General features: G+C 32.4%; 1 protein-coding gene across 1 annotated transcript; it reads left to right on the top strand.

Annotated features, from left to right (window-relative positions):
* Positions 1 to 17,355: 17,355 nt before the first annotated feature.
* On the top strand, positions 17,356 to 18,183 carry LOC120352197. Its single transcript, XM_039431919.1, has 2 exons — positions 17,356 to 17,717; positions 17,916 to 18,183. The coding sequence occupies exons 1-2, from the start codon at positions 17,356 to 17,358 to the stop codon at positions 18,181 to 18,183; spliced, it is 630 nt and encodes a 209-aa protein (XP_039287853.1).
* The last annotated feature ends 4,841 nt before the right edge of the window (positions 18,184 to 23,024 follow it).

The raw sequence follows: 23,024 nt of genomic DNA, 5'->3' as shown, positions 1-23,024 counted from the left end.
TGTTGATTAGAATTTTGCTGGTATGTGATTGTTTTTTGAGATAGAAACCCATTATTGCCTAAAGAAGGAATAACAGAGGTTATGACTTAGAGAGGCAGTAATGAGATAATATTTTTTGTGTTGATTACTTATGTTGATTGCCATAGATGCAAAATAATGATTAATAATGTTGATTGCCATAGATGCAGATTACTTATGAATATTGTTTGCCTTTGAAGCAAAATATTATTGATGTTTTGAATGATTTCTTGTTTAATGATTGATAGTAAAGTTTTGTCATGAAATGTAGCTTGTGTTCAGAACATTGAAAAGTCGAAATAAACTATAGTATCCGACAAACGATGATTAATAATATTAAATAATTTGCTTTTTATACAATTTTTGAACACAAAATTAAAACTAATAATTTTGAAACCCTGAATGATAAATCATAAATGTGAATGAACTTGCTATAAATGCTATAAATGAAATGTTATATTAAATAATAATGAAATGCAGATATATTATGAAATGATTGTGAATAGAAGATCAATCGTCTGAAATTATCGAAATATATATTGAAATTAATTTTTGTTGTGATGATCTGATGTTTTTTACAATTTTGATAATGATACAGGGTGTTATGAAATTCTATTTCTATTTTGAAGAAGGATTAAATTTTGATATTTGAACAATGAATAGATGGAAATGAAATTTTTTTTTTTTAGTGAAAATTTGTAATTGATATCTCCATATTTCACAATTTATGTATTGCTGACTGTATAATAGGATGTTAACAAATTTCAATTTCATATATATTTAAAAATAATTTTCATGTGTATTAGATTGTATTGATAGCCTAATCAAGTTTTTCTTCTTAGTTTATAAGCATTTTAAGATAACAGGTACAGCACAGACATAACATGAAATAGTTATCATGTGAATCTCGAAATCAGCAACAAGTGAACGCCATGAAGAGTGTTAAGAACATTTGGGTGATTTTCGAACTAGTGTGACATAACTACGCCAATATCTACGCTGATGCCTACACCAATAACTACGCCAAAATCTACGCCAATGCCTGCGCCAATGCCAATGCCTGCGCCAATGCCAATGCCAAAATCTACGCCGATGCCTGCACCAATGCCAATAGCTACGCCAATGCCTGCACCAATGCTGATACCAATGCCAAAATCTACGCTGAGGCCTACGCCAATAACTACGCCAATGTCAACACCAATATCAACACCAATAACTACGCCAATGTCAACACCAATATCAACACCAATATCAACACCAATAACTACGCCAAAATCTACGCCAATGCCTGTGCTGATGCCAACGCCAATATCTACGCCAATGCCCATGCCTGCGCCAATGCTGATACCAATGCCAAAATCTACGCTGATGCCTGCGCCAATGCTGATACCAATGCCAAAATCTACGCCGATGCCTGCGCCAATGCTGATATCAATGCCAAAATCTACGCCGATGCCTGCGCCAATGCCAATGCCAAAATCTACGCCGATGCCTGCGCCAACGCCGATGCCTGCGCCAATGCCAAAATCTGCGCCAATGCTGATGCCAAAGCCAATAACTATGCCAATGTCAACACCAATAACTACACTAATAACTACACCAATAGCTACGCCAAAGCCTGCACCAATGCTGATGCCAATGCCAAAACCAAAGCCAATAACTACGCCAATGCCAATAGCTACGCCAATGCCTGCGCCAATGCTGATGCCACCGCCAATATCTACGCCGATGCCTGCACCAATGCCAATGCCTGCGCCAATGCCAATGCCTGCGCCAATGCCAATGCCAATATCAACGCCGATGCCAATGCCGACACCAAAGCATACGCCAATAGCAATGCCAACACTTATTGCTGACTTTGTATCTCAAACTTCAACACTACTACATTACCTGGAGGTAATTGCCATCCATGTTCACATTCGCAACTTTGAATTCAGAATAACAAGTCACAGTATCATGAAAGAATTGATTCAAAAAATCCTCTCCTAAATTATTCCTGTATGCAGAACTCTAAACCTTGAAAGCTGAAAATATCAAAAAACCAAACCTTACCTAAATTAATCCTCACCTAAATTAATCCTGTATGCAGCGTCTATCTCTTTTCCAAAAACGAATTACATTGTCATTTCAAGCCTGAAATGTACATTGTATAATACAAATATGATACAAAATTTACGTGACTCTGTATTGAATTTGGAATGCAGCCGTCTACTACAAGCATGAAGCAATGCTAACTGAGATGTCACCTGTATCGAGTTTGGTATGCAGCCGTCTACTACAAGCATGATGCAATGCTAACTGAGATGTCACCTGTATCGAGTTTGATATGCATCAGTCGACTACAAGTATCAGCCCAACACTATGAGTATTCGTATCAGCCCAACACTAACGTCATCACATTGGAGTCACACTTAACTGAAAATCATACTGAGTGCCTTAACAGACTGTTTTCCAAAATGTGCATCAATAAAATCAACCGCGTCAATAGTGAAAGAAATGAACATTTTTTGATTTATTGAAATTTTATGTGAAAATAAATGTAACAATTCATCAATTCATTTAAAAAAATATATATTAAAATAATAATAAATTTTTTCATTCAAATACTAATTTTTCTATGCAAAAAAAAAAAATTGAATTTTTCTATCTATTAATTTATGTGCAATTTCAAAAAACTTTCTTTACATATTAAACTTTCTGTTGAGATATTTTCCTTTAAATTATAAAGCTAAATCAAAAGTAATATTGATATTCTATATTTTGAAATATTGTTTGGAAACATATAACAAATGCTATTGATGAATTTTTATAATAATTTTCAATTATAGTTGACATGTAATGTTTTTATAAAAAAAAAAATTGTTACTGTTCTCAAAATTACAATTCAAAATTTTCATTAGGGTCAATCTAATTTTTTTTTCTTTAAATTTTCAAACAGTAAAATTTTTTATGTCAAGAGGGGGGTATTTGTAATATTACATTTTTTTCTCACATTAGAATCGAATCTTCAATTCGAGATCTATGGAACTTTATAGTAAATATCAGAGTCATCGATAGATGGACAAATTTTTTGACGGAGAATTTTTTATCGTAAATGATTGTTGCATTGTTCCATGGTGTCACCGAGGCTTGGTTAGCAGAATTAATAGATAAATAGTTTATTTAAATAGAGAGAATATATATAAAAAATTAAAATAACAGTTTCAAAATAAAGTTTTATTGAGAACAGATATAAAATGTGAATTCTAAACGTGTAATTTATAATTTTTTTGGTGACGTGTCTGTAAAATCGACACCGAACCAGGCTTTGTTCTGACTTGTAGTTTTTTCCGGTGGCTTCTTTTTTCTCTGAAACGAATGGCTGGCTATGTGTTGTTGTAAAATTTTGCTCTGAATCATTTTCGTTTATTAATGTTTTAAATTGAGTTTTAAACAATTTATAGTGTTCTATTTTGTCCATAAAATTTGTTTGTGTGTATACAAGCCAATAGCCACTGTTTTTCAACTATAAACTAGATAAGTACTTTAGTTTGTAGTACCTAATTTAAGATGCTTAGACTTGTAAGTTATTGTTCTTTGTATTTGTATAATTTTATCCATGAAGATTATAAGTTCATTTGCTCTGAAAACTGGATTTCTCATTCATAGGCGATAGATCCATTCATAATTTATCAAGAATCTATTACATTGGAGCCGACCAATATCCTTAGGTTAATAGGTGTTAAATGCTATTCCAACCGATTAAGGAGAAATTGGTAGCACGGCAAATGTTACCCCTGTGGTGGGACCGAATTACAAAATAAATATGTCCCAGTATGCTATTTTAGTATGGGGTAATTCATCTCAACAAAATATGGACAGGGTGTTTAAGATTCAAAAGAAGGCACTCAGATGTATAGAGAAAGTGAATAGGTTAGACTCTTGTAGGCCTTTATTTAAAAAGCTTGGTCTATTAACTGTGCCATCTTTGTATGTATATGAAGTTGTAATGCATGTGAAAACGAGTGGTGTGATCCAGAATTCAGATGTTCATGAGTATAATACGCGAAACAGAGCAGATTATCATATAATGGGTCACAATAGTAGGTTATTTGAACAAAAACCAGATTATATTGGTAGGAAATTTTATAACAAGCTACCTCAAATCTTGAAAAGTAATGATGATTTGAAGATTTTCAAAAAACAAATTAAAAAATATTTAGTTGATAGAGCTTTTTATAGTGTTCAAGAATTCCTTTCAAACCTAAACTAGGTTGAACTACTTTAGTGTTAGAATTATTATGTAATAACAAGACTTGTCTTATACTCCATGACTGGAGTCTTTAGGACGTAATCTTAAAAAAAAAAAAAAAAAAATTATATTCATTTAGAAATGAAGCTCACTTTATCAATTATCACATTGGTAAGTATATCTTGTTTATTAAAAAACAAATATAAAAGCTCATTTTATAAAATGACATTATAGTTACCCTTTCTTTGAGAAGTTTTTTTTATATTTTTACATAAAATAATAGACAGAGACAGATGAAATTTTGTGTGTAGTAGTGGAGGTAGTATTGTGGTAGATGATATTCATATCAAATAAAAAGACTAGAAATTATCACAACCACTTATTTCAAATAAGTTAAAAATGAATGGTTGTGAAATTTCTGCAACTGCAAAATATTGATAGAATGACAAAATCTATCTATATAAATAGAAATCGAGCCTCAAATTTTGACATTCAATAACTTTTTTATGTGTGCACCGAATTTGATGATTTTTGTTTAGTTGTGTTTGTTATGTTCAGTAGCAGGTTTATGGCCTATCAAATTTATGATCAGACTTCAGGACTCTTTCCTACTAGTCCAGTCAAATGGTCGTTTTTCAGGAAACAGCCCCGGAAGAATTTTTCTCGACGGCTCTATATGTATTTTGGGGCGCTGGATTCGAATCTAAAATTTGCTGACACGCCAGAGAGCGGTTTCACCCCCAAAATTTCTGACTTTTTTCAATTTTCCCATTTTATCTCGTAAACGTTGAGTTTCTCAAGAAAAATCATTCCTGACAAAATTAAAGAGAATAAAATCCCCAATAAATTGAGTGGTCGCGCAGGATTCTACCATTTTTGGTTCCGGAGCTACGAATTTTCAAAAAAGGGGTATTTTTGAGGGGTTTTCAAAATTATGCAAACCTATCACTTCCACCCTATACAACTTGGATATTTTTCTAGTATAGATAAAATTCCACACATCACGTGAATAAAGAACAGTTCATTATGAACAGGATTCCTTAGGAATTTTCGAATTTAGTAGTGGGGGGAGGGTGATTCAAAGTTGCGTATCTTGTGAAACACTTCAGTTAAAAAATCGAAAAAGTAGTCAAGGTTGTAGAGAATTTTCTCCTCTTTCCGCTGCCATAAATCTTTCTAATTTCAATACCGTTCAAAAGTTACAGCTAATTGAAAAAATGATTATTTTCATTTTCTCATTTTTCTGCGATTTTACTGTTATTCAAGAGTCTCTAAAACGAGTAAGATACATGATAGTACTTGCGATTGGTCTCAAATGGAAGAGAATTACATGCTCTATAAGCTACGTTGCCTTAAACGTCGTCTTGCATGACTGTTTATTATCGAAAAACAGTCAAGGTTGTGGAAATGAGGAAAATATCGCAAATTTCTCGATTTTTTTTTTAATCAAACGTATCCTACCTCACGATTATATTTTTACAAAATTCATTTAACTCACACGAAAGAGGAGATTCTGTTCTTCAAATCAAGACCAAGTATCATTTTTTAACATTCCGGATTACCGAAATACACAGTTTTGAATATAGAAATTGGTCATTTTTCTGTGTATTTGAATAGGGGCTAAAATACACTAGAAGAGGATTTTTTTAGTTATGATACATGATTTTGAACCGCCTTAACGAGCTGAGAAGAATGAGATGTAGTACGAGGAGATCTGATCATTCTGTCAAAAGTTATAAGTGTTTAAAGTTTTGATCCTTGACGTATTCTTATGACGTACCCCCCACTAGGAAATACTGAAATCAAATGTTTCTAACGGGTGATTCTCATAGAAAATAACCCTCGTGAGATGATTTCAGCCGAAATATGTACTCTTTTGTTAAGAAGGCCTTGAAATGGTATTATAATGAAAAATTTGTATTTTTGCTGAAGGACATGATTTTATATTTTTGGGTATATTCACCCTCCCCCCACTACTAAATTCGAAAATTCCTAAGGAATCCTGTTCATAATGAATTGTTCTTTCACGTGATGTGTGGTTTTTTATCTATACTAGAAAAATATCCGAGTTGTATAGGGTGGAAGTGATAGGTTTGCATAATTTTGAAAACCCCTCAAAAATACCCCTTTTTTGAAAATTCGTAGCTCCGGAACCAAAAATGGTAGATTCCTGCGCGACCACTCAATTTATTGAGGATTTTATTCTCTTTGATTTTGTCAAGAATGATTTTTCTTGAGAAACTCAACGTTTACGAGATAAAATGGGGAAAATTGAAAAAAGTCAGAAATTTTGGGGGTGAAACGCCCTCTGGCGTGTTAGCAAATTTCAGATTCGAATTTAGCGCCCCAAAATACATATAGATCCTTTGAGAAAAATTCTTTCGGGGCTGTTTCCTGAAAAACGACCATATGACTGGACTATACGGTCCTTCAAAGTTTACATGTAGTCCTTATGGAAGAAGATTTGTGAGATGGCCACACACAGAAATAAAAATCAGCTATTATAATCTTTGCGTCATCCAACATACTGCCGTCGGTGGATCTGTTTTTCTATTTTTTTTTCTACTGATTCACAAAATTTTAATTCTAAAAAAATCTGGTGTGGTGCACTCACACAACTTTCCTTGCCGTTATGAAAATTGATCAACTGACGCTAGTGTTCCCGCGCATCCCAAGTCTACTTTTCTAAGATTTGAGCCAGCTGGTGACAGGGCAATAGCGCTGCAGACACACGAAGTCTGCTATATCTTCATAATGAATGATTTAATAGAATCAACAGTTGCCAACAGTTTGCCATAATTGAATAATCTTATTTTCTCGAATTTCGAGCTTATTTCCAATTTTAGGTGAAAATGCTACTGAACATTAATTGTAGAGATTTTTATGATCAATCTTTTCCACTTGAAATTTTTTGTTTAAATTGTATCTGAAGCCTGATAATTGAGAATCTAAAATCAAACATTGCATAGATGGTGCAGTGCTCCTGAAATTTTTACAGATATGAGACTTGTGGCAGTTGATAGAGCTTATCAATGACTTTTATAGGTATGATTTGATCAGAGTCGTTGGAGCCGTTTTCGAGAAAATCGCGAAAAACCCTGTTTTTGACAACATTTTCGCCATTTTAGCCGCCATCTTGAATTGCATTTGATCGAAAATGTTCGTGTCGGATCCTTATAGTGTAAGGACCTTAAGTTCCAAATTTCAAGTCATTCTGTTAATTGGGAGATGAGATATCGTGTACACAGACGCACATACACTCATACACAAACACATACAGACCAATACCTAAAAACCACTTTTTTGGACTCAGGGGACCTCGAAACGTATAGAAATTTAGAAATTGGGGTAGGCTACCTTAAATTTTTTTCGGAAAGCAATACTTTCCTTACCTATGGTTTTAGGGCAAGTAAAGTAATTGAATGAAAAAAGACTAGGAAATTGTCAAAAAACCACTGATTTATTGATAATTAGAAAGACCGGTTTCGGTTATTACACCATTGTCAATCTCTGATAAACTAAAAAGCCTTTTAGCCTTCAAACTAAACCTTTTTAGTTTATCAGAGATTGACAATGGTGTAATAACCGAAACCGGTCTTTCTAATTATCAATAAATCAGTGGTTTTTTGACAATTTCTTAGTCTTTTTTCTTTTTTCATTCAATATGAATAATTACCACAATATCAACTTCTCAACTACACAACAAGTAAAGTAATAATGCCGCGGTGCGAACGACGCCCAAACTTGGTCAATTTAGAATATGCTCGGGAAAAGCAGCAAGGAGATATACCATTCAATTCCCAGCAAGATGCATTCAACTATATCTACAAATACAAACTGCTGTACAACTGAAGCTGCGTTCACACCGGAGTTAATAACACGAGTTATTAACAAAAAGTTATTAACTTGACTGAATCGTCAAACATTTCTCTTGACAAAAGTTAATAACTCATGTTTCTAACAGAAAATTCCTTGTTATTAACAAGATCTTGTTATCAATATAATTGACTTCTATATGATTTCATTTAACGAGAGTATTCATATGATATAACAGCCGGAATAAAAAGCAAAAAATTGTCTTCAAAATACTTTAAATTGAAACATGTGTGATCATTAACATAATGATCTTCATCTGATCTAATGTAAATAAATTATAATGCGTTTACACCAGAGTTTAAAACAAAAGTTTTCAACATAAGTTAATAACATTTTCTTTTGGCTTCTAGTCTTGTTATCAACAAAAGTTAATAACTTTGTCACGTGTTTCGACTGAAGCTATAGTCTGTAATATTACATTTTTTCTCGATTGGAATTGAATCTTCAATTCGAGATCTATAAAACTTTATAGTAAATATCAGAGTAATCGATTACGGACAACTTTTTGACTGAGAATTTATTATCGTAAATGATTGTGTTGCATATTCCATGGTGTCACCGAGGCTGGGTTGACAGAATTAACAGATAAATGGTTTATTTAAATAGAGATGATATATAAAGATTTAAAATAATAGTTTCAAAATAAAGTTTTATTGAGAACAAATATAAAATGTGAATTCTAAACTTGTAATTTATAAATTTTGGTGACGTGTCCATGACGTAGACAATGATTTTGAGATGTGGTTTTTGTTCTGACGACGAGGCTTCCTTTTTCTCTAAAAAATATGGCTGGCTGCGTGTGTTGTAATTTTGTGCTCTCTGAATAATTTTCTGTTTAAGTGAATTTATTAATGTTTTAAATTGAATTTTTGAACAGTTTATAGTGTTCTTTTTTGTCTATAATTGATTTGTGTGTATACAAGCCTATAGCCATTATTTTTCAACTATATAAACTGGATAAGTATTTAGCTTGTAGTGACTTTAGATGCTTGAGTGTGTAAGATATTGTTCTTTGTGTATTTGTGAAGTATATTGCCAAAATTCTTCTGAAGATTATAAGTTCATTTGCTCTAAAAACTGGATTTCTCATTCATAGGCGATAGATCCATTCATAGTTTATCAAGAATCTATTACATTGGAGCCGATAACTATCCTTAGGTTAATAGGTGTGAAATGCTATCCAACCGATTTAGGAGAAATTGGTAGCACGGCAAATGTTACCCCTGTGGTGGGACCGAATTACAAAATAAATATGTCCCAAATGGTACACCATGAAATCCCTGGTTATAAAAAATTATTGGTAGGATAGATATCTTGATGAATTATGAATGGGAGATGCTGCTGAGTGGGAAATCGGTTCGAGAAAGTTCAGTTTCTAATGAGTAAATATTTTTTACGCAGTAGCAAGATGGAGAACAATAAAAATAATGAAGTTTTATCCAGTGAAAACATTCAAAACTTAGATGAAGAATCACAATATTTAGACCTAACCTTAAACAATTACTCAAACGATAGTGTAGCTGTAAGTGAAAACGGTTCAAATGTAACAATTCATGAGAAAGTAGGAGAAATATCAAATGAAACAAGTATGGTAGGAGCTAAAAATTATATAAATCTTATAGCATTCCTAACACAAAGATTTGATAATTTTAAACAAGAGCAAAATGCTAGGTTTGATGATATGAAGCAAGAATTTGCTAGCATTAGACTAGAGCAGGTTAGTATAAACCTTCTATTGAAAGAAGCACATGAAACATTGAATGATAATCATAAAGATGAAAACAAATCGAAGCATGATAATAGTAGTGTTAAGATACACGATCAACTCATTCAAGTTTCTGACAATGTAGGCCTAGTTAATGTTGTTGAAAAAGTCAACCCTAATGAGATAGTAGAATTGAGTAAAGAAGTAGGTAGGGAGTTGTCTTACTGAATGTCAACTATCATGAAAGTAATATTGCTACATTGAAGGTTAGGAAAACTATAAACAAAGTGAATGTTTACATGAGACAGGTTTCTGTAGAGGTTAGGAACAATGTAAACAAAATGAATGTTGCTTTGAGTCAAGTTGATGAGTTCAACTTTCAACTGAGAATTGAAAAGGTGTATGCAATGCATTCTCAAGTGAACATGACTAACTTTTGTAAGCAAAATGGCTTTGTTGAAACAAATGAACCCATGAATAGAATCTTGTTCTTGAAGAAAACAAAGCACAAAGTCACCATTGATGTGTGAGTATTCAAAGGTTGTTTCAAGTTGCTTATTTACAAGATGATGACTGTGAATCACATGATGAAAGGGTATTCCCCAGCACACAATGATTAGGAATCCTGTCTTATGCCGGGATTCAGAATAGCATAATCGCTACGCAGTGTATGGTGAGAGTCCATAATTGTGTCTTTTTCCTTTCCTGTAGCCTATTTTTCTTGGTCCTTAATCTTTTCAAATTTCGATTCTTTCCTGTCTCTGTGTAATGTTCAGTAAAATTCTTCTATGATGCATATCTTAACCAATCTTGTCCATAGTCATTCAAATTTGTATTTTTCTGAAATAATTTTGGAAGTTAAAATAGTAGCTTATTTTCCTAATCTTTGAATTGTTGATAAAACTTAACTTTTCTAAAATCTATCCATTGTAGTGTAAATAATTATGTGCTTGTGATATATTTTTTCATCATGTATCACTTATGTGAAGTGTATCAATTTTGTGTATATTGTTTTAGGAAATTTATTTACCCAATTTTCTTTTTCTCTTGTTTGTATTTTGTAGGGAACTTATTTACCCATTATCCATCTTGATCATCTTTGTATTGTAACCTTGAAATGTTTGTACTTATTATACAGTCTTCAAATAATGAAATTATTTAAAAAATAAATGGTTCAATTTAGAACATGCTGAAATTTAATCTTATGTATAAATTCTTTTGTTATAATAAATAAACTTTAAAATTTGAAAGTATTAATGAATTTTGTAGCCATATATATGAGATGTATTAATGAAAGTTAACTTGAATAATAATGTTTTCATTAAATAAAAACGTCTTGTTATATTATTAATTGAAATGAGTTGAAGGTTAAAATTTCTCTAAAGTTTTTGTAATTGATGTCTTTTTCTAAATTTTAAAACTGTTTGTTCTATAAATTTTGATATGATTGATTATTGTTTGAAATGGATGCTGGAGTGTATGTAGGGGTTTGTTGATTAGAATTTTGCTGGTATGTGATTGTTTTTTTAGATGGAAACCCATTACTGCCTAAAGAAGGAATAACAGAGGTTATGACTTGGAGAGGCAGTAATGAGATAATATTTTTTTGTGTTGATTACTTATGTTGATTGCCATAGATGCAAAATAATGATTAATAATGTTGATTGCCATACATGCAGATTACTTATGAATATTGATTGCCTTTGAAGCAAAATATTATTGATGTTTTGAATGATTTCTTGTTTAATGATTGATAGTAGAGTTTTGTCATGAAATGTAGTTTGTGTTTAGAACATTGAAAAGTCGAAATAAACTATAGTATCCAACAAACGATGATTAATAATATTGAATAATTTGCTTTTCATAAAATATTTGAACAGCGAATAAATGGAAATGAAATTATTTTTTCTATTAAAATTTTGTAGGCCTAATTGATGTCTCCAAATTTCACAATATATGTATTGCTGACTGTATAATAAGATGTTAACAAATTTCATTTTTATATTGATTATATACTTAGAAATAATTTTCATGTGTATTAGATTGTATTGGTAGCCTAATCAAAATTTTCTTTTCAGTTTATAAGCATTTTAAGATAACAGGTACAGCATGGAAATTAACATTGAAATAATTATTACGTGAATCTTGAAATCAGCAACAAGTGAACGCCATGAAGAGTGTTAAGAACATTTGGGTGATTTTCGAACTAGTGTGACTCATCAATTGAATATCTACACCAATATCTACGCTGATGCCTACACCAATAACTACGCCAATATCTGCTCTGATGTCAATATCTACACCAATATCTACGCTGATGCCTACACCAATAACTACGCCAATATCTACACTGATGCCTATGCCAATATCAACGCCAATATCTGCTCTGATGTCAATGTTAACGCCAATATCAACGCCAATATCTGCTCTGATGTCTACACCAATGCCAACGCCAATATCTACGTTGATGTCTACGCCGATGCCTGCGCCGATGCCAATGCCTGTGCCAATGTTGATGCCAATGCCAACGCCAATGCCGACAGCAAAGCATACACCAATGACAATGCCAATGCTTATTGCTGACCATGTAACTCAAACTTCAACACTACCACATTACCTGGAGGTAATTGCCATCCATGTTCACGTTTGCAACTTTGAATTCAGAATAACAGTCACAGTATCATGATAGAATTGATTCAAAAAAAATCCTCTCCTAAATTATTCCTGTATGCAGAACTCTAAACCTTGAAAGCTGAAAATATCAAAAAACCAAACCTTACCTAAATTAATCCTCACCTAAATTAATCCTGTATGCAGCGTCTATCTCTTTTCCGAAAAACAAATTACATTGTCATTTCAAGCCTGAAATGTACATTGTATAATTACAAATATGATACAAAATTTACGTGACTCTGTATCGAGTTTGGTATGCAGCCGTCTACTACAAGCATGAGGCAATGCTAACTGAGATGTTACCTGTATCAAGTTTGGTATGCAGCCGTCTACTACAAGCATGAGGCAATGCTAACTGAGATGTCACCTGTATCGAGTTTGATATGCATCAGTCGACTACAAGTATCAGCCCAACACTACGAGTATTTGGATCACACTGACGTCATCACACTGGAGTCGCACTTAACTGAAAATCATACTGAGAGCCTTAACAGACTGTTTTCCAAAATTTGCATCGATAAAATCAACTGCGTCAATAGTGAAAGAAATGAACATTTTTTGATTTATTGAAATTTTATGTGAAAATTAAATGTAACAATTCATCAATTCATTAAAAAAAAAAAAAATAGGTAATAAATTTTTTTATTCAACATACTAAATTTTTTTTATGCAATAAAAATTGAATTTTTATCTATTAAATTCATGTGCAATTTCAAAAAACTATTCTTTATATATTAAACTTTCTGTTGAGATATTTTCCTTTAAATTATAAAGCTAAATCAAAAGTAATTTTGATATTCTATACTTTGAAATATTGTTTGGAAACATATAACAAATGATATTGATGAATTTTTATAATAATTTTCAATATTATAGGATGACATGTAATGTTTTTCTAGAAAAAATTGTTACTGTTCTCAAATTTAAATTTCAACAATTTCCATTCGTGTCAATGTAATTTTTTCTTTAAATTTTCAAACAGTAAAATTTTTTATGTCAAGAGGGGGGTATTTGTAATATTACATTTTTTCTCGATTGGAATCGAATCTTCAATTCGAGATCTATAAAACTTTATAGTAAATATCAGAGTAATCGATATACGGACAACTTTTTGACTAAGAATTTATCATATATAATTGTGTTGCTTGTTCCATGGTATCACTGAAAAAAACAAACTCTGTAAACAGAGTTAACAGAATTAACAGATCATATAGATGATATATAAATTTAAAATAACAATTTTGAAATAAAGTTTAATTGAGAACAAATGTAAAATGTGAATTCTAAACTTGTAATTTATAATTTTTTGGTGACGTGTCCGTGAAGTCGTCACTGGTTTGAGTTGTCTTTGCTCTTTACTGGTAGGCTTCCTTTTTCTCTAAAAAAATGATGGCTGGCTATTGAAGGTGTTTTGTGCTCTCTGAATATTTTTCTATTTAATTGAAATTTTAATGTTTTAAATTGAGTTTTGAACAGTTTATAGTGTTCTAATTTTTGTCTATAATTATTTCTTGTGTTTACAAGCCTATAGCCATTGTTTTTTCAACTACATAAGTGGATAAGTATTTAGCTCGTAATGATTTTAGATGCTTAAGTGTGTAAGGTATTGTTCTTTGTGGATTTGTGTTATATATTGCCAAAATTCCTCTGAAGATTATAAGTTGGTTTGCTCTGAAAACTGGATTTCTCATTCATAGGCAATAGATTCATTCATAGTTTATCAAGAATCTATTACATTGGAGCCGATAACTTTCCTTAGGTTAATAGGTGAAAAATGCTATTGAACCGATTTAGGAGAAATTGGTAGCACGGCAAATGGTACGCCCTGGTGTGGGACTCAAACTACAAAATATATCCCTGGTTATAAAAAATTATTGGTAGGATAGATATATTGATAGATTGTGAATGGGAGATGCTGCTGAGTGGGAAATCGGTTCGAGAAAGTTCAGGTTCTAATGAGTAAATATTTTTTACGCAGTAGCAAGATGGAGAACAATAAAAATAATGAAGTTTTATCCAGTGAAAACATTCAAAACTTAGATGAAGAATCACAAGATTTAGACCTAACCTTAAACAATGACTCAAATGATAGTGTAGCTGTAAGTGAAAACGTTTCAAATGTAACAATTCATGAGAAAGTAGTAGAAATATCAAATGAAACAAGTATGGTAGGAGCTAAAAATGATATAAATCTTATAGCATTCCTAACACAAAGGTTTGATAATTTGAAACAAGATCAAAATGCTAGGTTTGGTGATATGAAGCAAGAATTTGCTAGCATAAGACTAGATCAGGTTAGTACAAAACGGGAAATAAAAGAGATAAATGATACATTAAGTAAAAATCACAAAGAAATACAGCAGAAATCTACAGCAGAAAACTAATGATCTTGAAACATCAATGTTAGATGTAGAAAAATCAATGCAAAACAAAATCATTCAAATTTCTGATAGGGTCAATGAGGTTAATGAAAGAGTAAATAAAAATAAGATCATAGTTGAGCAACAAAATATGACACAAAATGCTATCAATGCAGAAAATAATGAAAGTATTAAGCATGTTGAAAAAGAGGTTGTAGAATTAAACAAAAAAGTAGACAAGGAAATCAAGGTAGGCCTATTATGCTCTTTGAAAATAGATTGTCAAGAAAATACAGCTGCTATAACTGAGGTTAGGAAAACATAAATAAAATTAACATATCAACAAAACCGATGTGTAATCATACTGGTAACAATAGTAATTTCGATAGGTTTGATTCCAAATGCAAATTGACAAAAAGAATCCAATGCATTTCTTAGTAAACTTGACCGAGTACCTATCTTGAGAGAAATGAAATCACAAACTGGATAAAATTAAGGGTATTTTGGAAAACAATTTTAATTCAAATTTTGCTCATCGTGATTGGTGGATTTTCATCCGTTTTGATGTAAATAACTTTGAAGAATTTAAAGAGAAATTCATTGCTAGAATGTGGTCAGACGACATTCAGTCATCTGCTAGAAATGATTTGAGATTTGGAAAATATAAGCCAAACTTATCTAAGAATCTTACTGAGTATTATATTTCTCGTTTCAACATTGCTAAGAATCTAATTCCAGCCTTAGATAAAGATACTATTTTCAAGTTTTTGAAAGGTCATTTTGATGAAACCATATCTACAGCTGCTATTATTCGTAACATTAAGACTAGTGATGAGTTTATTTGTTTGTTGAATGAGTTTGACAATACTGACACTTACAAAGTAAACAGACAAATGCCCCGTGATCATAACAATGCTCAAGCTGGAGGTCAAAATAAAACAATAAGTTTTCATCAGAGTGAACATAGGGATGATAGAAATAGGTCTCAGAATTCAAATGGTGTGATGTTTCATGATAATAATAAGCAGTATCAAGGAGGTAGGAATTATTTCCAAAATCGAAGGTACCAAAATGGACCAAACAATAATGGTCATAGAGATCAAAATTTTCAGTATAATTTCAGAGATAATAGAAATCATCAACTTGTGAATTCAAATCAATCAAATTCAAATCGACCAGCTAACAACTACCAGTTAGATTTCAGCTTCCCACCGCCAGGTTATATGCCTGCTCAAACTTCAAATCAGATGAATGCAAATCGTCCAAGACATAATGTTCCTTTAAACTAACAATGGGACGACGAAACGACAGCCCTGCTCTCCCAGTTAAGGAAAGGTCAAATTTTGATATAGCTGTAGACATGAATAAAATAAATTTTGAATCTGAAACTTCAAACAGGTTTGAAATAAGAAAGCCAGAATTAATCAGTCAAATTCATGTGCAAGAAAATAGTTGTAAGAATTTAAGTAATGAAGTAATGCCTAGTTATCAAGAAAGTCATATTAAAGCATCAAGTGTTAATATGGTACATACTCCAGAAATACAGGTAGATGAAGCTATGAGTAAATATGAAACTGTTTGTCAAGAAGAACCATACATGATAGGTTGTATTTTTAATGAACTATTGGAGGAACAAGAGAATACTCCACCTAATGGATATGATTTAGCAGAAATAGAAGTACAAATTTTCAATAAGAAATATCAAATGATTATTGACACTGGCTCTGAGGTAAATGTAATTAATGAGAAACTTGTTGATGAAATGAAGAAAAACAATCTCAAGTTGAACTTAGTACCAGCTCCTAATGTAAGTATAGTTGTAGCTACTGGTATGAGACATAAGAAGGTAAATAAACAGATTATGTTAGAGGTATTTTTTGATAAGTTAGAATTGCCAATAGTTTCTCTTAAAAATAGTTTATCTAGATAAATAGTTTATCTAGAACTCAGTCGAGTTCTGGATTCTGAAGCGATAGGACGTTGTTTTTCAAGTGCTCTGTTATCTGTTGCTGCGCTACTCTACAGGTCGACAAGAGATAGCTTCTACACGTAAAGTTATTCAAGCTTTTTTCTATTATTTACTCTCTATTTCGCAATAATTCACGTAATTTTTCTATTCTTTGCATCCACTTTCCTTCTTTTTTTTGTCTGTCGTATTCCTCTTCCAGTTTCAGGGGCTTCCCATTCAATATCCGTATAAAGACGTCACGATAGCCCTCTTGACGCAATTTTCCTTTCAACTACCTTCTATTGTCATATTTACCCTGATTTCCGTATATTTCATTTCAAATTTATTTTCCATAGTTATTCGCTTACTCGGCGCATATAATATTTTAATTTGTTATCTATTAAACCGTGTTCTTTCATAAAATTTATTGTTTGATATGGCTGATAAATCTGCATGCACAATATGCCAGGCTGCAATTCCGGCGACTAGAAGCAAACTTGCATGTAGTGATTGTAAAAAACTAAGTCATCCTCAATGTGTTAACATGACCAAGGCAGACGTTGAATGTATTGTCAACGAGGGTAAGATTTGGAGATGCCCACCTTGTTCCAAGTTGAGGAGGCAGAGTATGAGTGCTGTGTCTTCTGCTGAGGATGGCAATGCCAGCATATCACAAGTGATATTTATGCTAGAGGAGGCCAGAGAGGATAGGAAGCAAATGGAGAGGGAATTTAATGCTTCTTTCGAGTTTGCAAACAGTAAGATTGACGACCAGACTAATACAATTACTAATCAAACTTTGAAAATAAATGAGTGCCTTAGATTAATTGAGGACTTGAAAAAAGAGAATGCAAGCCTTAAGAGGAAAGTTTGTGACTTGGAGACACGGCTCGAAGATGCTGAACAGTAGGCCTACACACGCTCCAATACACTTGAAATCTATGGAGTACCAGAGACGAAAAACGAGGATGTGTATGAAACTGTAAAGAGAGTGTGTAATGCTCTTGATGTTAATATAACAATAGAAAAAATTGACGTCTGCCATCGACTGGGAAAACCTAAGGGAGACAATCGGCCTGCTGGTATTATTGTGAAATTTGTCAGGAGAGAGGACAAGTTCTCGGTGGTGGCGAGGAGAAAGGTTAAGCGTAATTTATCGACGCAGGACCTTGGATTCCAGCAGCAGGCAGTAGTCTACATCAACGAGAGTCTAAGTCCGGCGCGGAGAAGAATTTTTGCAGCTGCCAGGGAGGCTAAGAAGAAATATGACTACGCTTATCTGTGGGTGCAGAACGGGAAGATACTAATGAGGAAGGAGCAGGGTAAACCGATTGTGAAAATAACGTCGTTGAGTGATCTTGATAGACTGTAAATTGTTTTTTCTTAATGTTTCAATACTAGAGGAAAATATCAATGACTTTCGTTTATTGCAAAAATTTCGCTTTGGCTATTCGGGTAGAAATAAGGAATGTTTAATTTTTCATTGTTTGTTTTCTCTCCTATATAAAATTGATTTCTCTAGTTGGTCAAACGTTTTATATTACTTATATTATTTGATAATAGTATATCGTAGAGGTTATGAATCCAATTGTGCACATTGGGTCAAGCGATGTGCTCTAGTTGGTTTATCTCAATTTTTGTGTAATGATAACATTTTCAGCATTGGAAAGCATAGTACTGGTGACACAAATTTTATCACTCAGTTCAGAGCTTTATCAAGCTCCGTTATGATTGTGATGGCTATCCCAGTCGAATTGATAACAGATTTTTGTAGCGGTCTATCGTTGTTTATTATCAATCATGTTAGTTTAAACTGTTTTCTTCTATTCATATTATGTTCTGGTGGAGCTGCTTTTGCCAAATTGATTTTCATTTGTTCAAAGGATTCATTTATTTTTCCCCCACTTATATCAAATTTATGGAAAAGAGTGCAATTGTTGATTGATGCTAGTTAATTTAAACTTCAAAGTTAGCGAATGAATAATTCTGAAACGACTCTTTTAAGCTCAATTGATGAAGTGAATGAGTTTTTTGATTCGGATTCTGGTATTTTGTTCTTCCATCAAAACATCCGAAGCCTAAATACTAATTTTGATAACTTCCTTTCATACATTAATAATTTAATAACCAAGCCACATATAATAATTTTAAGTGAAGCCTGGTTGCAGGATATGAATGAATTAAATTTATATAATATTGTCGGATATGAAAGCTTTGCTGCTGCTGGTTCTGTGACGAGGGCGGGCGGTGTTGTGATCTTTGTTCATTCTTCTATTACTGCCACTAAAAAGGATTGTTGCATTGCTGACTGTGACTCACTGTTACTTTTTTGTAAATACAAGAATTATTTATTTAATGTGTTAGGTTTGTACAGATTTCACCTAGGTGATCGGCATACATTTATTGCCAGTTTTGATAGATTCTTGGCTACCACCAGGAGCTCAGATTTATATTGTCTAGGGGATGTTAACCTAAATGTTAGTGTTTCGGATGTTTATAGTGATTCGTATCTAAATTGTCTCAATGGAAATGGTATGCAGCAGTTAATAGATATAGGGACGAGGGTAGTGGGGTCATCTTCAACCTGTATTGACCACTTATCATATCGTTCAAATCTTTTTGTCATTGACAAAGTTGCTGTCATTGAAACCCTAATCACGGATCACCGGGCGGTGGCTTGTATTTTGCCCATAGTTATTGAAAAGAGAAGGATTCAGCAGTCTGAATTTAAAAAATTGGACCACAAGCGTTTGAGTACCTTATTAAAATATGAAAATTGGGAACCTGTCTTTGAAGAACCCGAAACTAACAAAGCATTTGATATTTTTTATCAAATCTTAAATAACTGTATTGTAGAATCACAAAAAAATATTAAATACAAACAGAACATAAAAATGTTAAAGCCCTGGATGACTCCTGGTTTGTCCAATGCCATTTATGTAAGAGACAAATTGCATAAGATGCATAAAAATGATCCAAACAATTTGATCCTCAAAAGAAAATTCGTAAATATGAAAGATAAAATAAAAGTATGGGTGAAAGAGGCCAAACTTCTATTTTACTCTTCACAGTTATTCATTCAAAAACATAACCCCCGAGAAAAATGGAAAACAATAAAAACACTTTTGCCAGTAAAAGACAATAATAAAGATACGGATATTGTGTTGCAGGAGAATGGTATTTTAATTGATGACAACCGCCTAGTTTCTGACGTAATGAATAAATACTTTATTGAAATGCCTAAGAATCTTTCTGATTCTTTTCCTGCTTTACCCACCCATATTCAGGCACAATCTTCAGAGTCCTTCAGAATTAAAACTAGCCATAAATCTATTTTTTTCAGCCCTGTTACACTTGTTGAACTCAAAACATTTGTTGACTCTCTTTCTACTCGTAAAAGTTCGGGTGACGATGTTGTGACTGCTAGAATCCTTAAAGATAACTTTTCTTCTATTTCTTCAGTTCTTTTATATTTGTTTAACTTGTCGTTGGTATCTGGTTGTTTTCCTGAAATACTGAAGTCGGCTACTGTTGTTCCCATCTTCAAAAAAGGAAATAAACTCAGTAAAGAAAACTACAGACCCATCTCATTATTACCAGTCATGTCAAAACTATTTGAAAAAATTATAAAAACTAGATTACTTTCATTCCTCAATAGCTGCAACTTTTTTTCGGCCTGCCAGTTCGGTTTCAGGGAAAATCTTTGTACAGAAATTGCCTTACAGCATCTTTTGGAATATGTCTATTCAGGATTAAACAGTGGCTGTAGTGGCAAAACAGCGGGAATCTTCCTGGATATTAGTAAAGCATTCGATACAGTTAATCATAGTCTGCTATTCCGCAAGCTGGAGAGTGCTGGTGTAAGGGGAATTCCACTAGATTGGTTTAAGTCCTTCCTACAGGGTAGGAAACAGTATGTAAGGATCAGAAACGTTGCAAGTGAAGTATTACCCATAACTTGTGGTGTGCCGCAAGGTTCGGTTCTTGGCCCTATTCTCTTCTTAATTTTTGTAAATGATTTGTATAATGGTGAATTGAATGGACGGATAACTGCTTTTGCGGACGACACTGCTCTTTCATATAAAAGTAATAACCTTCAAGATTTACATCAGAAAATGCAGTCTGACTTGAACAAAATATCTCTATGGTTTACATGTAACAAACTTAAAATTAATGTAGCCAAAACTAATTATATGATGTTCAGTCTCTCTGGAAGTGCTGACTTGCCTGCTCCACTGCGCTTTCACTCTGCGTTTGTTCCTATTCTAGCTGTGACTGTCCCAGTATCAGTCCAGCAAAGACTATCAAATATTTGGGTCTTTCACTGGATGAAAATCTGAATTGGAGGCAACAAATTGAAACTCTAAAGAAGTCTTTAAGGTTCTATTTGATGATTTTCCATCGCATTAAATATTTGTGCGATTTTAATGTAATGAAGGAACTTTATTTTTCATTTGTACATTCCAAAATTGAATATGGAATCACATGTTGGGGAAGCTCCTATTACACTAACCAGGATCCAATTATTAAACTTCAAAAAGCTTTTATAAGATTGATAACGGGCAGTAGGTTTGATGATCATACATTTCCACTGTTCTGTCATCTTAGAATTTTGCCTGTTAGGTTCCTATATGTATTCAAGGTTTTGTCATTGTTTTTCAATATAAGTGGAAATAGAGGTGTGACAATTGATTACTGTCAGCCTGTTACCGCACTTCGACAGACCAGGCGGACTGCGGCTTCCCAAGTCAGATGTCCTAAACCCAATTGCACTCTTTTTCGTAAAACGTTCATTTTCCTGGCACCTAGATTTTATAATGCTTTGCCGCTTGAGGTCAAGAATGCCATTGCTGCATGAAATTGTGGAAATAAGATTAAGAGATTAATTAAAATTTGGCTTTTGTCACTCACTCCCGAAGCTCTAGAGTTTTTGTTCATAATTATTGTTTAATCCGTCTATTTTTCTTTCCATTCTGTTAACTTTGCATTCTGTTATCTTGCTTTTCTTTTTATTTTTTCTCCTCTTTATTTTTTTTTGTATTTTTCCCTGCTCTTCTTACCGTTTTTTTTGCAACATAAATCAATAAATTAATCTTTTCACACAATTTGAATCTCTATTTTTAATGATTTTCTTTTGCTTTCTCTAATTAGCATCATCTCTTTAATAATTAAATACTAATATCCTATTTTGATTACAGCCCATAAATGTTTTTTTTATCTCTCTTTTTTCTTTTTTTTCAGTCCATTCTATTGCTTTAGTAAAATAGTGTGTTAGACTCCCTCCAGCGGTCCGTAAGTTGCATCTTACGTGCTGGATTGTATTTTTCTCAATAAGTAATATTAAATTTGGTTTGATTCGTTACTATGCAGTTATGTATATTATAAACTTGTTTATTTGTTTTTTTATATGCATGTATTTTACATTTTCTTGTATTGAGCTTATTGAGAATAATAAATTATTATTATTATTATAGTTCAAGATTTAAATGTAGATATTTTGGTGGGTTGTGATTTCTTAAAGATATATTCTTAAAAAACACATAGCCTATTTTAAAATGGATAAATATCTATCAATAATTTTGAAGGTAACTAGTACCCTAGTGATATTCCAAAATAAAACATGATTAGTTTCGACATTTTCAATAAGGACTCTCTTGACAATGACATAATTAGAAACTGGTCATGCTTATTTTGAATATATTAGGGTAGGCCTACTAGTTATTTTTCATAATTAAACATTAAAGTTGCCCTATTAAAATGAATACTTTATTAGATATTCATTAGAATTAGAGTAGCCATTCAAACTTCTTATTTACTATAATGTTCTAAAAGCTTATCAATTTTAATCAAAACCTTGGAAATATAGTCTAGAAGGTTGAATTAAAAGTAATTATATTTGATATGGCTTGGAACATAATATTTTCAACTTTTGCTTGAGTTATTTTTCATATTCAAAGAATTATTACCCGTTCAATGCAGTACATGAGTACTATTATTCAATTCCTAATGCAATACATAATTGTGATAGCTTACGGTACCTTATTTTATATAAAATTCGAGTCTATTATTTTACATGTTACCTATAGCATTTGCCAGTCAGCAATGTTAAATAATTTTATTATTTCCAAAAGAAGCAGAAGCCATACAGAACCAATAAAGTTGTTGATAAGAGTTCGATGCTGTTATGTTGAATATGGTTTTAAAAATCCCTCA

The sequence above is a fragment of the Nilaparvata lugens genome, chromosome 7, assembly GCF_014356525.2.
Source record: "Nilaparvata lugens isolate BPH chromosome 7, ASM1435652v1, whole genome shotgun sequence".
NCBI lineage: Eukaryota > Metazoa > Arthropoda > Insecta > Hemiptera > Delphacidae > Nilaparvata > Nilaparvata lugens.
The sequence above is the reverse complement of the archived record's forward strand: the minus strand, read 5'-3'. Positions and strand labels throughout refer to the sequence as shown.

Coding starts and splice junctions, on each gene's coding strand:
- LOC120352197 (XM_039431919.1), top strand. CDS start 17,356: ATGACCAAGGCAGACGTTGAATGTATTGTCAACGAGGGTAAGATTTGG. Junction 17,718..17,915: donor CGGCTCGAAGATGCTGAACA/GTAGGCCTACAC, acceptor GAAATTTGTCAG/GAGAGAGGACAAGTTCTCGG.